This window comes from Erpetoichthys calabaricus, chromosome 3 (assembly GCF_900747795.2).
Source record: "Erpetoichthys calabaricus chromosome 3, fErpCal1.3, whole genome shotgun sequence".
NCBI lineage: Eukaryota > Metazoa > Chordata > Cladistia > Polypteriformes > Polypteridae > Erpetoichthys > Erpetoichthys calabaricus.
Window position 1 is genome coordinate 173,916,315 of NC_041396.2, and position 15,769 is coordinate 173,932,083.

General features: G+C 40.0%; 1 protein-coding gene across 1 annotated transcript in view; it reads right to left on the minus strand.

Annotated features, from left to right (window-relative positions):
* Nucleotides 1-15,769, minus strand: part of rngtt (RNA guanylyltransferase and 5'-phosphatase) — a 947,965-nt gene that overhangs the window by 859,944 nt on the left and 72,252 nt on the right. The window contains 1 exon segment of the mRNA XM_028797536.2: nt 8,057-8,132. Coding sequence (XP_028653369.1) covers nt 8,057-8,132 — 76 coding nt within the window.

The window sequence follows — 15,769 nt, forward strand, 5'->3', positions numbered from 1 at the left end:
CACATACTGAGGTCTGTCTGTAAGATAGTCCACGATCCATGCCACCAAGTATGAATCTACTCCCATCTCTGTCAGCTTGTCCCTGAGGAGCAGAAATTAAATGGTGTTGAAGGCTCTAGAGAAGTCCAGAAACATAATTCTTACTGCACCACTGCCTCTGTCCAAGTGGGAGAGGGATCGGTGTAGCATATACAGTGCATCCGGAAAGTATTCACAGCGCATCACTTTTTCCACATTTTGTTATGTTACAGCTTTATTGCAAAATGGATTAAATTCATTTTTTCCCTCAGAATTCTACACACAACACCCCATAATGACAACGTGAAAAATGTTTACTTGAGATTTATGCAAATTTATTAAAAATAAAAAAATTGAGAAAGCACATGTACATAAGTATTCATAGCCCTTGCCATGAAGCTCAAAATTGAGCTCAGGTGCATCCTGTTTCCCCTGATCATCCTTGAGATATTTCTGCAGCTTAATTGGAGTCCACCTGTGGTAAATTCAGTTGATTGGACATGGTTTGGAAAGGCACACACCTGTCTATATAAGGTCCCACAGTTGACAGTTCAGGTCAGAGCACAAACCAAGCATGAAGTCAAAGGAATTGTCTGTAGACCTCCGAGACAGGATTGTCTCGAGGCACAAATCTGGGGAAGGTTACAGAACAATTTCTGCTGCTTTGAAGGTCCCAATGAGCACAGTGGCCTCCATCATCCGTAAGTGGAAGAAGTTCGAAACCACCAGGACTCTTCCTAGAGCTGGCTGGCCAACTAAACTGAGCGATCGGGGGAGAAGGACCTTAGTCAGGGATTCTTGGTCACTCTGTCAGAGCTCCAGAGGTCCTCTGTGGAGAGAGGAGAACCTTCCAGAAGGACAACCATCTCTGCAGCAATCCACCAATCAGGCCTGTATGGTAGAGTGGCCAGACGGAAGCCACTCCTTAGTAAAAGGCACATGGCAGCCCGCCTGGCGTTTGCCAAAAGGCACCTGAAGGACTCTCAGACCATGAGAAAGAAAATTCTCTGGTCAGATTGAACTCTTTGGTGTGAATGCCAGGCGTCACATTTGGCGGAAACCAGGCACTGCTCATCACCAGGCCAATACCATCCCTGCAGTGAAGCATGGTGGTGGCAGCATCATGCTGTGGGGATGTTTTTCAGCGGCAGGGAGTGGAAGACTAGTCAGGATAAAGGGAAAGATGACTGCAGCAATGTACAGAGACATCTTGGATGAAAACCTGCGCCAGAGCGCTCTTGACCTCAGACTGGGGCGACGGTTCATCTTTCAGCAGGACAACGACCCTAAGCACACAGCCAAGATATCAAAGGAGTGGCTTCAGGACAACTCTGTGAATGTCCTTGAGTGGCCCAGCCAGAGCCCAGACTTGAATCCGATTGAACATCTCTGGAGAGATCTTAAAATGGCTGTGCACTGACGCTTCCCATCCAACCTGATGGAGCTTGAGAGGTGCTGCAAAGAGGAATGGGTGAAACTGGCCAAGGACGGGTGTGACAAGCTTGTGGCATCATATTCAAAAAGACTTGAGGCTGTAATTACTGCCAAAGGTGCATCGACAAAGTATTGAACAAAGGCTGTGAATACTTACAGTATGGACATGTGATTTCTCAGTTTTTTTATTTTTAATAAATTTGCAAAAACCACAAGTAAACTTTTTTCACATTGTCATTATGGGGTGTTGTGTGTAGAATTCTGAGGAAAAAAATGAATTTAATCCATTTTGGAATAAGGCTGTAACATAACTCTCTCCTATGCTGGTATCAGCAGAAGGATGGGTGGAGGGTGCAGTACTCTGAGGTGAGAGTGGGTTAGGATGGTCAAACCTGTTAAAGAAGTTGTTCATCAAGTTTGCTCTCTCCACATCTCTCTCGATGCTGTTACCCTGCAACTTCTGCTCCAGGTTTCTCCTGTACTGCTCCTTCGCCCCAAGCTGGACTCGGAGTTCCTTCTGCATGCGCTTAAGCTCATGCTGATCACCACCTTTAAAAGCCCTTTTTTTCTGGTTCAAAAGGTCCTTGATGTTACCTGTAATCCATGGCTTGTTGTTAGCATAGCAACGTACTGTTCTTACTGGAACTACAATTTCCATACAGAAGTTGATGTAGTCAGTAGTACAGTCAACAACCTCTTCAATGTTCTCACTATGTGACCCCTGCAGGATATTCCAGTCCGTAGTTCCAAAGCAGTCTCTCAGAGCCTGCTCTGCCTCAGGGGACCACTTCCTGAATGAGCGTGTGGTTGAACGTAGCTCCCTCACTTTTGGTTTGTAGTGAGGCTGAAGCAGAACCAGGTTATGATCTGCTTTCCCAAGCGCAGGCAGCGGGGTGGCGCTATATGCATCTTTAACGTTTGCATACAGTAGGTCAATAGTCTTATTTCCCCGGGTGTTACAATCCACATACTAGGAGAAGGCAGGTAATGTTGTAATGTTTTGTCCAGCGTTGCATGGTTAAAATCTCCAGAGATTAGCACAAGCGTCTCAGGGTGCTGTGTTTAAAGTTTAGCAACAGCAGAATGGATGATGTCACCTGCTATCTCCACGTCCGCCAGAGTAGGGATGTAAACAATAAAAACAATGACGTGTCCCAACTCTCTGGGAAAGTAATAGGCCAACAGTTCGATGTCCCTGCAGCAAGTGGAAATTTTGACGTTTACATGTCCAGGGTTGCATCACCTTGTATTCACAGACAGCGAGTCCTCCTCCTTTCCGCTTCCCGCAGGTATTTGCATCTCTGTCCGCTCTAACTGTGCTAAACCTGGGTAGCTCCACGTTAGCATCTGGGATGTTGGTTGTTAGCCACGTTTCACAAAAACACAACAAACTGCATTCTCTGTAGGTCCTGACATTTTTCACCAGAGCAGCCAGTTCATCAATCTGATTTGGTAGTGAGTTCACATTTCCCAGGATCACAGAAGGCACCGAAGGCCTGTATCACCACTTCCTCGCTAGCCGCTTAGCCTTTAGGTTAGCACCGGCTCTGCTGCCACGATACCGCCTTCTTACCACGTCAGGTACATAGGGAACCACACCGGCACGGGCCTTTGTTCTCAGCGCTAGAAGTTGACTACCTGAATAGACGAGTCTCGGCGTGAAAAAATCCATTTCCAAGTAGTAAAAAGTGTCCAGGAAACGAGTCCACATAAAAGAAAGTGGTAGGAGTGATCAGAAAAACAGAGAAAAAGGTAGAAGGTAGAAATACAGTAATCCCTCGCTATATCGCGCTTCGCCTTTCGCGGCTTCACTCTATCGTAGATTTTATATGTAAGCATATTAAAATATATATCGGGGATTTTTTGCTGGTTCGCGGATTTCTGCGGACAATGGGTCTTTTAATTTCTGGTACATGCTTCCTCAGTTGGTTTGCCCAGTTGATTTCATACAAGGGACGCTATTGGCAGATGGCTGAGAAGCTACCCAACTTACTTTTCTCTTTCTCTTGCGCTGACTTTCTCTGATCCTGACGTAGGGGGATTGAGCAGGGGGGCTGTTCGCACACCTAGACGATACGGACGCTCGTCTAAAAATGCTGAAAGATTATCTTCACGTTGCTACCTTCTGTGCAGCTGCTTCGTGAAGCGACATGCTGCGCGGTGCTTCACATACTTAAAAGCTCAAAGGGCACGTATTGATTTTTGATTGTTTGTTTTTCTCTGTCTCTCTCTCTCTCTCTCTCTCTGCTCCTGACGGACGGGGGTGTGAGCTGCTGCCTTCATTGTAACTGCTTTGTGCCGCAGTGCTTCGCATACTTAAAAGCCAAACAGCCCTATTGATTTGTTTGCTTTCCTCTCTCTTTCTGACAGTCTCTGCTCCTGATGCGCACTCCTTTGAAGAGGAAGATATGTTTGCATTCTTTTAATTGTGAGACGGAACTGTCATCTCTGTCTTGTCATGGAGCACAGTTTAAACTTTTGAAAAAGAGACAAATGTTTGTTTGCAGTGTTTGAATAACGTTCCTGTCTCTCTACAACTTCCTGTGTTTCTGTGCAAATCTGTGACCCAAGCATGACAATATAAAAATAACCATATAAACATATGGTTTCTACTTCGCGGATTTTCACCTTTCGCGGGGGGGTCTGGAACGCAACCCCCGCGATGGAGGAGGGATTACTGTATAAGGTCGCACACGGACCTGCTGGAAAGGCTGCCACTCGCGGCGGCGCCTAAGTCACCAAAGTAATAAGAGTAATAGTAATCCAATAATATTACATGGTAAAAATATTTCAGAATTTTGCACAGTATTCAATATTTTACATTCTGCATACATCACAATATACTGAAAGACAACAGTTGTGGGAGTTACTTTTATTGTATAGAACTAGCTGTGCTATCCATCTAAGACAAGTTGAAATCTAAATAATCAATGCAGACCTCAGCATTAATGCTTGCAATACATTTGTCACTTGGTATTGGGTTCATAAAAGCAGTGTTAATGTTAGTGATGCACCAGCTGTTAGAATGACAAATGCAATTTATTTTATTACTAAAAATGTTTGTTAGGCTCCATTTGTCATATTAACAGACATACTCATTGTTTTAAAAAGGAGGATATTCATTTTGATTGAAGAATGGGTAAGCTGCCACATGAACACCCAACTAAATGTTTTTTTTTCTTTTTCAACATATGTGGATATATTAGTATTTGATCATCATTTTAAACAGTACCTTAATATAAAAGAGTGCAAATGGGGAAAAAAAATGAAAATATAACTTTGCAATAATTTATTCAACAAAACAAATGAACTGATATGCTATTCTATCTGTGGAAAAAGTAAGTATACCTTTAGCCTTATTCGAACAGGATTAGTTTTACACCAAGAGGTGCTGTAAAGTAATTTTTACAGGAAGACCCAAGTAAATTTAGTCCCTTCCAAATCACTCATGTCAGTAACTTTTCACAGACTGTGTTTATATCTCAGTAAAAATTACTTTTACCTTCTTTAAAAAGTGAAGAAAAAAACCCCATGTTAAACTATTCCCATGCTAACAGATATGTCAGTACAATTTCATCTTTTGAGCAACTTCAATGGAACTGAAAAGACAGACCTCCTGTAATAATTACTTTATCGAGTGCCACAAGTGGAAGAAAAAATCTGTCGTCGTATATCTTGTTATGTACACTGAATAATGGGGTGCTGGTACTACTATATCCACTGGAAGGTCTGTTGGCGTGCTGATATACACCATTTACATAGAAAAGTGGATGGGTGCCGGACTGTACCCATTGAAGGTCACTGATTTTACACCACCTCCCAGTGCAAAACTAAACCCATATGGACAGCGCTTAAAAATGACACAAGGTTCCTCTGGGAATTATTACTTTACCCCACCTCCTGGTGTAAAACTAATCCTGTCTGAACAGGGCTTTAGGCCCTATCATCTGGTAAACATCAAGTAGGTGTTTCCTATAATGGATGCACAACCCCTTTCAAATCCCTCCACAGCATCATGAGGAGATTGAGATCCAGGCTTTGACTTAGTCATTCCAGAACACTGCATTTTTTTCCTTTCTGCCATTCCTTCATGGATATACTGATACATTTGGAGCAGGAGTTCCCAACCAGGGGTAAATTTAAAGTCGAGAAAACTTTGATTAGTTCCAAAGGACGATATGAGACTTGTTCTTTGAACAACTACACCAAGAGTATCCTAAATCGTAGGAAAGAAGCAAGATCAAATGTCTTAATGACTGATGTATTCTCATCGACTCTGTCTTTAATCCTGGTATACCGGTATCTATTCATCATTAGTTGTTTTTAAATAAGTGAAATAGCATTAATATGTGCTATTATTATTGGTTTTGTTAATTTAACATAAAATAAAAATGTTAAAAACTGTATTTTAAAATTCCCCTTTTGTCAAACACTTAATTATGGTAGAAACCCTGGTTTAGAGTCATTGTTATGATGCAGAGTCCACTTTTATTGAGCTTCAATCTTCCAAAAGATTGTCTCAGATTATTCTCTAGCTGCTTCTGGTACCAAAGAATTCATATAATGGATACTAATATGGTGAGCTGCCCAGGTCTTGATGTAGCCCACACCATAACATTTCCATCATCATGCTTTACAGTTGTCAGAGGTGGCAAGAGCTACCTATAGGTCCTATCAAGAAATTCTGAGGTTTTTAGAGACTTCTTTCATCACTTGTGTTCTGATCTCAGACTGAACTTGCTAGGGTGTTGTTTCAAATATTCTAATATCATACACACCCGGGAATGGTTGGTTTTCAGTTTTTTAGAGAACAGTTTACATCCCTTCCAAGACTCACAGCCATCTAAAACCTTCTTTCTGAAGGCTTCAGAGAGCTCTTTTGAACTAGGCATGGTGATAATACACACTTCAACAACAACTGCAAAGCAAACTAAATATCAGAGGTTTAAGTAAGAGAGATTTCTCCAAGATCTTTTCTAATGATGTTCTAGTCCTTTGCACTTGATATGGTATACCTGATTCTGATTTTACATATTTGAGGTAATGATAAATATATGGATAAACTTACTTTTTTCACATTCAAAATTTGCATTTTTGTTTATTTATATTATAAAATGTAAACATGTATAATAGAACGTTTGTTCTATTATATCATCTTCATCTATAGGTATTGTTTAAATGATGATAAAATCATGAAATGTCCACATATGTAAGAAAAAGAAAAAACAATTCCTGAGATGTACTTACATTTGCACTTGACTGTTGAAGGAGCAGAAAACTTTATAAACCATATAATTATGAGGGTAGGAGAAGAGGGACTGAACAAACAAATATCAATTCGTGTGTCAGTTGAGGTGCCAAAAATAAAATTTTCATTTTCGGTAAAATAATGAGTGAAAACTTTCTCTTTTTTAAAAAAAAATAATAATAATAATTCAATGACAGTATGTACGGGTTAAATCAAAAGATGTTTTTTCACCACATACTTCAATCATATGAATTATATGTATCTTCCTGTTTTTTCCAAGATTTTAAAGATTTCTGCATTGACATTAAAATGTATTTATGTGCCAGTGTTGTGATAAAGCCACTATCTCTGAAATTGTATGTGCATTGTGTGTCCTACTTAATATGTACAACATCTTATCTTTAAAAATGTGTGTTACTTGAAATGCTCATTTCTTTTGGTGTTAGAGAACCACAGGTTGCAGGTTTTTTTGTATGTGCAGCATCATTTCAAATTGTACACTTGTGCTTCTTTTCTAGAACACAAATGATGTTATACCCTTAGCTATTTCTATTCCAAATGAAGATTGGAAATCACAAACTGAAAATGAGTATCAATTTTGGCACTAGTTAAAAGTATTATTGTAACTTAGAATTTTGTGGCTTTGTCCATTAAGCAGTCCTAAATTAGACACCATTTAGTGGCATAAAGAATGTGGGCTCTAGTTGATTTTCATCTTTATATTTTTGTACAGATCTTTGTCAGGACTGCAAAAAGTTAATGATAACCACCCCTTATTTAAAGGACCTTACTCTTAACTCACTCCACTATAGCAGTTTTAAAAAAAATCATTTTTTAAATTACTTATTGGAAGACAGCTTTTAAATCAAGGGGATATATTTGTTTTGTTGTTGTTCAGAACATATACAGATGGATGGATGGTTGGAACTGCTGAGGTACTTGTAAAGTGCATAACTAATGACATCATAGTCACAACATTAGTTTATAGCTGATGGGTTAGTCTTTGTTTAACCTCCTCTGTTCATTACCTCGAATAATACTGAATTTTCCAAAGGGGCTCACATCACAGGTGTTGACATCAACCTCTCAAATGATAAAGTGAGGAACTTATCCATATATTTAAGAAGTTATAGCTACCTTTCTTACAGATAAAAGAGTTTCTTTAAAGGAGCCACTGAACAGCAGTTTAGTCTGTACTATTACTTTAGGGAAACCACTTAAGACCACATATATTCCAGTATGGAAACGCACATTACTCAGTACCCAAATAAGAAGCCTTTATGTTTCTTGCACTCTTATCATTACTCAAAAGGATTTTGCAATGTATTTGATGAGAACAGAAAAATTGTGCTTTACCTCCAGTCCATCTTCTCTACTAGATAAGCACAGATGAGAAATCCTGTTCGATTGAAACCATGTGTACAATGGACACCTGGGAAGAGAGGTGAAAGTAGAAAAAGAAATAAAAATAACAAATGAGATAATTAAAGAAAATTTAATTGAAATAATGACAGTATTAATTAATAATCACATCACTGTCAACAACAGTTGTATAAAGTTCAGGCTTGTCATGAATTCCATCATGCATTTTATTTCTATAATTATATGTAGCCTGCTTGTAGTGCTCACTGCAGAATTATAAGAATGCAACTAAATCAAAAATTGATGAAATATTAACTAGCCTTAAAACTATTGACTGGTTAATGGTACCTTTATTTATTGATATTTTATCATTTAGTCAGATATCAGTCAACTATCTGTATAACAGCAAATGTTCTTAAACGCCATTTAAAAACCAAAAAAATTTTGATTGTATGTTATCTTTGTTGAAAATGTCATCTTACCTACAAAGCATATCATTAGAAAAAGACCAAACTTTTATTTAGTAAAGCACAGAGCACCCAAAAAATGTAAGCTTTCATTAAAAAAAAAGGTAGGGTAAAATATCAACAGGTTGTCAAGCTTGGTCCTTAGCAGAGCACACTCTATCTACCTTTGCCAGTTTACAGTTTGCAATAAACAAGCATGACCTTGGAGAGAACATGGGGAAACACGCAAACTTCTCTGAAACAAATAATCCATATAGCTCATTAACAATGTGTAAAAATGTAAGACATAACTTTAATAACTTTATTCCCACCTTAATTTGTATAATAAATATTTATGAGTGCTAATGTGCAAACCTGACAGTAAAACCTACACAACAGTGCAAACAGTAGGGTGCTTTAAATATATATATATATATATCCATATTACTAAACGAGAATAGTAAACCGGATATGGACGCAGGGACCTGCCCGTGGACGCAAAAAACAAAAAGCCCCCCTCCAACCAACGGAATTCGCACGAGATATGGTGCGCCCACTAACAGAAATGAGGCAACGCGCCCATAGCACACAAAAAAAAAAGGAGGTAGACGCAGGCGCCACACAAAGCCCATACAGACGCAGGCTCCACACAAAGCCCATAGCACACAAAAAAGAGGATTGAGACCCACGCCCCAGAGTGTAAGAAATGAGGCAACGCGCCTAAGAAATTAGCACACAAAAAAAAAGGAGTCAGACACGGGCGCCACACGAAGCCCATAGCACACAAAAAAGAGGATTCAGACCCACGCCCCACAGTGAAACGGGACAGACTACGGAGTCCACACACTAACATAAATAGGAAATGAGACACAAAGCACCCCTCCACTAACAGAAATAAGAAATGAGGCAACGCACCCATAGCACACAAACAAGAGGAGTCACACACATGAGCCACACAAAGCCTATAGCACACAAAAAAGAGGAGTCAGACACACGCCCCAAAGTGAAACGGGACAGACTACGGACTCCACACAGGGTCACCCATCGAGACCGAGATTACGGCTCAAAAACGAAAGAGCGACCGCAACCAAACACTCGACATCATACAGAAAACCCACAAATACGGACAAAACAACATATTTGAATCACATTATCCCCGCCTAACAGTGAAACGGGACATACTACGGAGTCCACAAAGGTTCACAAATCAAGCCCGAGATTATACGGACAAAGAGTAGTCACCCCCCCCCACCACAGTAAAACGGGACAGACTACGGAGTCCACAAAGGGTCACACATCAAGCCTGAGATATTACGGAAAGCGAATTGTGTTACAGAAAACGGCAGATACAACGACAGGAGCATTCACCTAAAACACGCATCTGAAATCAACGTACACACTACACAGCAGAATCCACGCACTTCTAAAAAACCGCACGCAGACACCCGCCGTCATACATAAACAACAAGAAACCGGACCAAAATACATATTACAATCACATTACAGTGATACGATATTAACAGGACACCCACAGATAACACAGACGCAACACCTGATGGGTAATAATAAGAAGAAACGAATGCTCCATATTAAACATACGTCATCTGAACACGTAGAAACTTTACATCATAGGTGAATCTCATTACAGTGATGCACTATTAACCGTACAACCACAGAAAACGCTCCATATTAACAGTGAGTGTGATCATCCTTATTACTTATCCATATTACTAACGAGAAAGAACAGAGCAGTCATGAATTCACGATCACGGGTGAAAAACGATACGGCTCGAGTAACGGAACCACACAGACGAGCCCGCATGAAAAAAAACAATAAACGTAGGCGCCTACAACGCGCTTCTGAAACCGCAGAAGAAAAACTGTCTCGGCTCCTAAAACAAAAAGCTCGACTAACACTGGTACAGAAACGAGCCCAAATGGACAGATACAATGAACATAGACGCATGCAGCGCACGTCTCAAACTGCGGAAGCGAAGCAGGCACGGGTTCAAAAGGAAAGAGCTCGAGTGACAAAGATACAAAAACGGGAGCGACGGGAAAAAATCAATGAACGCAGACGTCTACAACGCGCGTCTGAAATGCCGGAAAACAAGCAGGCGCGGCTCCAAAAAGAGAGAGATCGACTGACCGGGATCCAAAAACGGGCCCGGCTCAATAAAAACAATGAACGCTGGCGACTACAACGCGCTTCTCACAAAACACAAGCCAAGCAATTACAGATCCGAAACAACACATCCCAAATACTGGACATACAAGGACGCGCCTCTCAAACGGCACAGGCAAAAGATAAACATCAAAAGACATGAACAACAAACACCTGCTAACCAATTCCGCCAGCTGGCTCACAACGCGTTCTATAATGAGTCCACTATTAATGAAAATTCATTGGGATTAATGAATGTCATTTGCAATCATTGTCATTCACTTAACTTCCCTGAAGAAACAACTGGCAATACAACTAATGAGTTTACACGTTGTCAAAAGGGTCAAGTTAGACTGCCTCCTTTACATAAATATCCTGAATATCTACAGAGGCTTCTAACTAACGATGTACCTGAAAGTAAAAACTTTATGAACTGCATTAGATCCTACAATAGTTCATTTGCTTTTGCATCTACCGGAGTAAATATCAGGCCACCAAAAGGCAATGGCCCATACTGCTTTCGCGTATGTGGACAAATATTACATCGCATTGGAACAGTGCACCCTGAAACCAATCAGGAACGCAAATTTGCACAAATCTACATCTTAGATCCATATGACGCCATTTATCAACGAATGAACCTTCCTGAAAACAAACAATGCACGGAGCTTATAATGAGAAACATCACTAAGGTCATAAACAATCACCCATTAGCTAAGTCTATAAAAATGCTACATGAGGTTGAAAGAGAGGCCAATACAAAAGCAACAGCAGAAGGTGTAGCACCAACTACTATTGCTTTAGTCTTAATAAAGGACAAAGAACAAAATCCAAGATGATACAATCTTCCCGTCGTTAATGAAGTGGCAATTGTCTTTCAAAGTAAAGATGGGGAGCCTCCATTTGACCGCGATATTGTTCTGCATTTACGTCCTGATGCAACCAACAAACCTAGATTCCAACGCATCGACATTTGCTTTCCACAACTTGATACTTTGACATACCCCATTCTATTTCCAACTGGACAGGAGGGATGGAGTGCTAGGATTTCCAGATATAGAAAACATCAGGCACAGAAACGATCACGTGTATCCATGAAAGAATATTTCTCCTACAGGCTCTCAGTAAGAGACGACTTTAATCCATTACTCAATGCAGGAAAGCTAACTCAACAATACATCGTTGACGTTTATATTCGAGCAGAATCAAATGATCAACAATGGATTAGAAACAACCAACCTACACTTAGAGCCGATAAGTACAAATCACTAATGGACTACATAAATCGTGATGCTGACGTGATGGAACACCCTGCTGGATAACCTGTTATTCTACCATCTTCCTTTCAAGGCAGCCTACGCAATATGCAACAACATTACCAAGATGCGATGACTATCGTAAGAAAGTTTGGAAAACCTGATCTATTTATCACTATGACCTGCAATCCTAAATGGACAGAAATTACAACTAATCTTATGCCATGGCAAAGAGTTGAACATCGTCCTGATTTAGTTGCAAGAGTCTTTAGACTTAAACTAAATAACCAGCTAGAAGATATCAAGAATAGATCTCTATTTGGAACTGTTAAGGCCATTATCCACATTATCAAGTTTCAGAAGAGAGGTTTACCGCACGCCCATATATTATTAATACTTGATGACGATTCCAAAATACGCACAGAATATGACATCGATAAAATAGTCAAAGCTGAAATTCCAAACCGTGACACCTCTCCACGTCTCTTTCAAATTGTTATCAGAAATATGATTCATACACCATGTGGCAATAGAAATCCAAACAGTCCATGTATGGTTAATGGCAAATGTTCAAAAGGCTTCCCCAAAGACTTCCAAGACGTTACACTTGGTAATATAAATGGATATCCTAAATATATGAGACGAAAGACAAGTGAATTGCAAATTATTCCAGGTCGTCCAATTGACAATAGCTGGGTCGTACCATACAATCCTTATTTATGTTTACGATACAACTGCCATATAAATGTTGAAATCTGCGCTACAGTAAAAAGCGTTAAATATCTATTCAAATACGTTTACAAGGGACATGATTGTGCTAATGTCTCAATATCTGAAAGAAATGATCACGATGAGACTCGAATGTATGTTGATTCACGGTACGTCAGTGCTCCAGAGGCTATGTGGAGAATATTTTGCTTTCCTATGCACCATCAGGGCCACACGATATGTCGATTGCCAGTTCATTTGGAGCACGAACAAACTGTCTATTTTCATGCAGGTAATGAGCTACAAGCGGCGAAAAGAGCTGCCACAAAAGATACTAAACTTACCGCCTGGTTTAAACTCAATCAAAACGATCACAGTGCTCACCGGTGGAAGTATTGGGAAATTCCTGTTCACTATGTTTGGATTGACAATGGCACATTCTGGAGAAAACGACATCACCACGGTAATAATGTCATAGGTCGAATGTACACTGTCAGTATTAAGGAGCCGGAAAGGTTTTATCTACGCTTACTTCTTCAACATGAGACCGGAGCTACATCATTTGACGACATTAAAACTGTTCGGAATGGCTCCACCATCAAACTCTGTAAGGCATTCCAAGAGGCAGTAAATGACAAAGGATATTTATTGGATGATACACTTTGGCAGAAAACTCTACATGATGCAATATCCTATTCAATGCCAGGTCAAGTTCAACAACTATTTGCTTATATCTGTGCCTTGTCCTCTCCATCAGATCCTTTGAACCTCTGGAATACAAACAAAGTAGGAATGATGGAGGACATATGCCACAAGCTACATGGAAAAAATGATTCCTGCATCAACTGTTAAGCCTATGCACTAAACGACATTCGGTTAGCTCTTATGCTCCTTGGATATACATTGGATAACTTCCATTTACCAAATGTTCCAGATTCCTTACCAGATCTACATTCCACAGCAATAGATCTGCAAAAAGAACAACAGATTGCACAGACTATGATTTCCAGTTTAAATGCCTTACAATCTGATGCTTTTCACAAAATTGTTCTTGCCACAGACGACGACAGCCCCATACCCAAATGCTTCTTTCTTGACGGCCCTGGAGGAAGCGGAAAGACATACCTTTATGAGACACTTATACATTTCTTTACTGCAAAACAACAGTTGATTCTCGCATCAGCTACAACCGGAGTAGCAGCTAATTTGTTAATAAAGGGTCGCACATGTCACTCCTTATTCAAAATACCGTTCCCAATCACAGAAACATCGGTATCCACTATGAAAATGAACAGTAACAATGCACGTGACATCCGTCTTGCGAAACTATTAATTATAGATGAATGTACAATGGCATCCAGTCACTTACTCAACACCATTGATAAACTTCTACAAACGTTGATGAATAATAATATTCCCTTTGGAGGAAAGGTACTTTTATTAGGAGGAGATTTTAGACAGTGCTTAGCTATTGTTCCACATGCCATGCGCTCAGCTATTGTTCAGTCCAGTTTAAAATACGCGGACAATAGGCATTACTTTCAAAAGATACAGTTGGTACAAAACATGCGATGTCCAGATCCAGAATATAACAATTGTTTATTACAACTGGGAGATGGGACCCTCACCAATACAAATGGACTTCACCCAGATATTATTACAATTCCTCAAGCCTTTCTCTGCGACGACTTAGTGACGGAGATATTTGGAACAGCTATCTCATTACACCAGTTACCCCTTTTAACACAACGGACTATATTATGTCCAAAAAATATTAATGTTGATCACATAAATAACCAAGTCATTGCATTACTTCCTGGAGAAGCACGACTCTTTCTAAGTTCTGACAAAGTTGACTCTGATGACGACAATGACCATCTTAATTTCCCCTTGGAATATTTGAACACTATTAACCCAGCCGGATTACCACAACACAATCTTAACCTTAAAATCGGAACAATAATCATGCTATTAAGAGACCTTAACAATAAACAAGGTTTATGCAATGGTACACGTTTAGTCATCACCACCATGACACACAATATTATTGAAGCAAAGGTACTTACAGGATCACATGCTAACAATACTGTTATGATTCCTTGAATTGACCTTACAATTTCTGACCTGGAATTACCTTTTACACTTAAACGGCGGCAGTTCCCCATTAAACCTGCATTTGCCATGACCATCAACAAATCACAAGGACAAACCATGGACAAGGTTGGCATCTACCTCTCTGAGCCCATATTTGGACATGGACAACTTTATGTGGCCTTCTCATGAGTTCGACATTCATCTGACGTTAAGGTTAAGGTTATAAATGATCCATGCCAAGGAAAACTCATTCAAGGACAAGACACCATCTTTACCACTAATGTTGTGTACATGGAAATATTCCAATAAATCTTTACAATTTGGCATGCTGTACATTCTTTACTTCCTATATGCACCATCTACACCTTCACACTATGCTATATCTCATACATACATCACACTGTTTTGCATTACCCAACACCAGGGGTTGGCGAGCGAAGCGAGCAGGGGGCGGAGCCCCCTAGTACATATATATCTATACATATTAATAAAAGGCAAAGCCCTCACTGACTGACTGACTGACTGACTGACTGACTGACTGACTGACTGACTGACTGACTCACTCACTCACTCACTCACTCACTCACTCATCACTAATTCTCGAACTTCCCGTGTAGGTGGAAGGCTGAAATTTGGCAGGCTCATTCCTTACAGCTTACTAACAAAAGCTAGGCAGGTTTCATTTCAAAATTCTACACGTAATGGTCATAACTGGAACCTGCTTTTTGTCCATATACTCTAATGGAGGAGGCGGAGTCACATATCACGTCATCACGCCTCCTACGTAATGACGTGAACTAAAAACAAGGAAGAGATTTACAGCACGAGTCAAACGCGGGAACGAAGGTAAATGACGTTAATTTTTGAGTGTCTTTTAATACTGTGTAAGCATACATATTAACATGTGCAATTAAACGTGTGCATTTACGGGGTGATTTCTCAGGCTTAAAAGCTCGCCTTTTATTAAAAAGGTAAATGCAAACTGTTTTCATTCTGAAGGGCACAAACCACGTTAAATTTCAGACGTTAAACGCGCAAA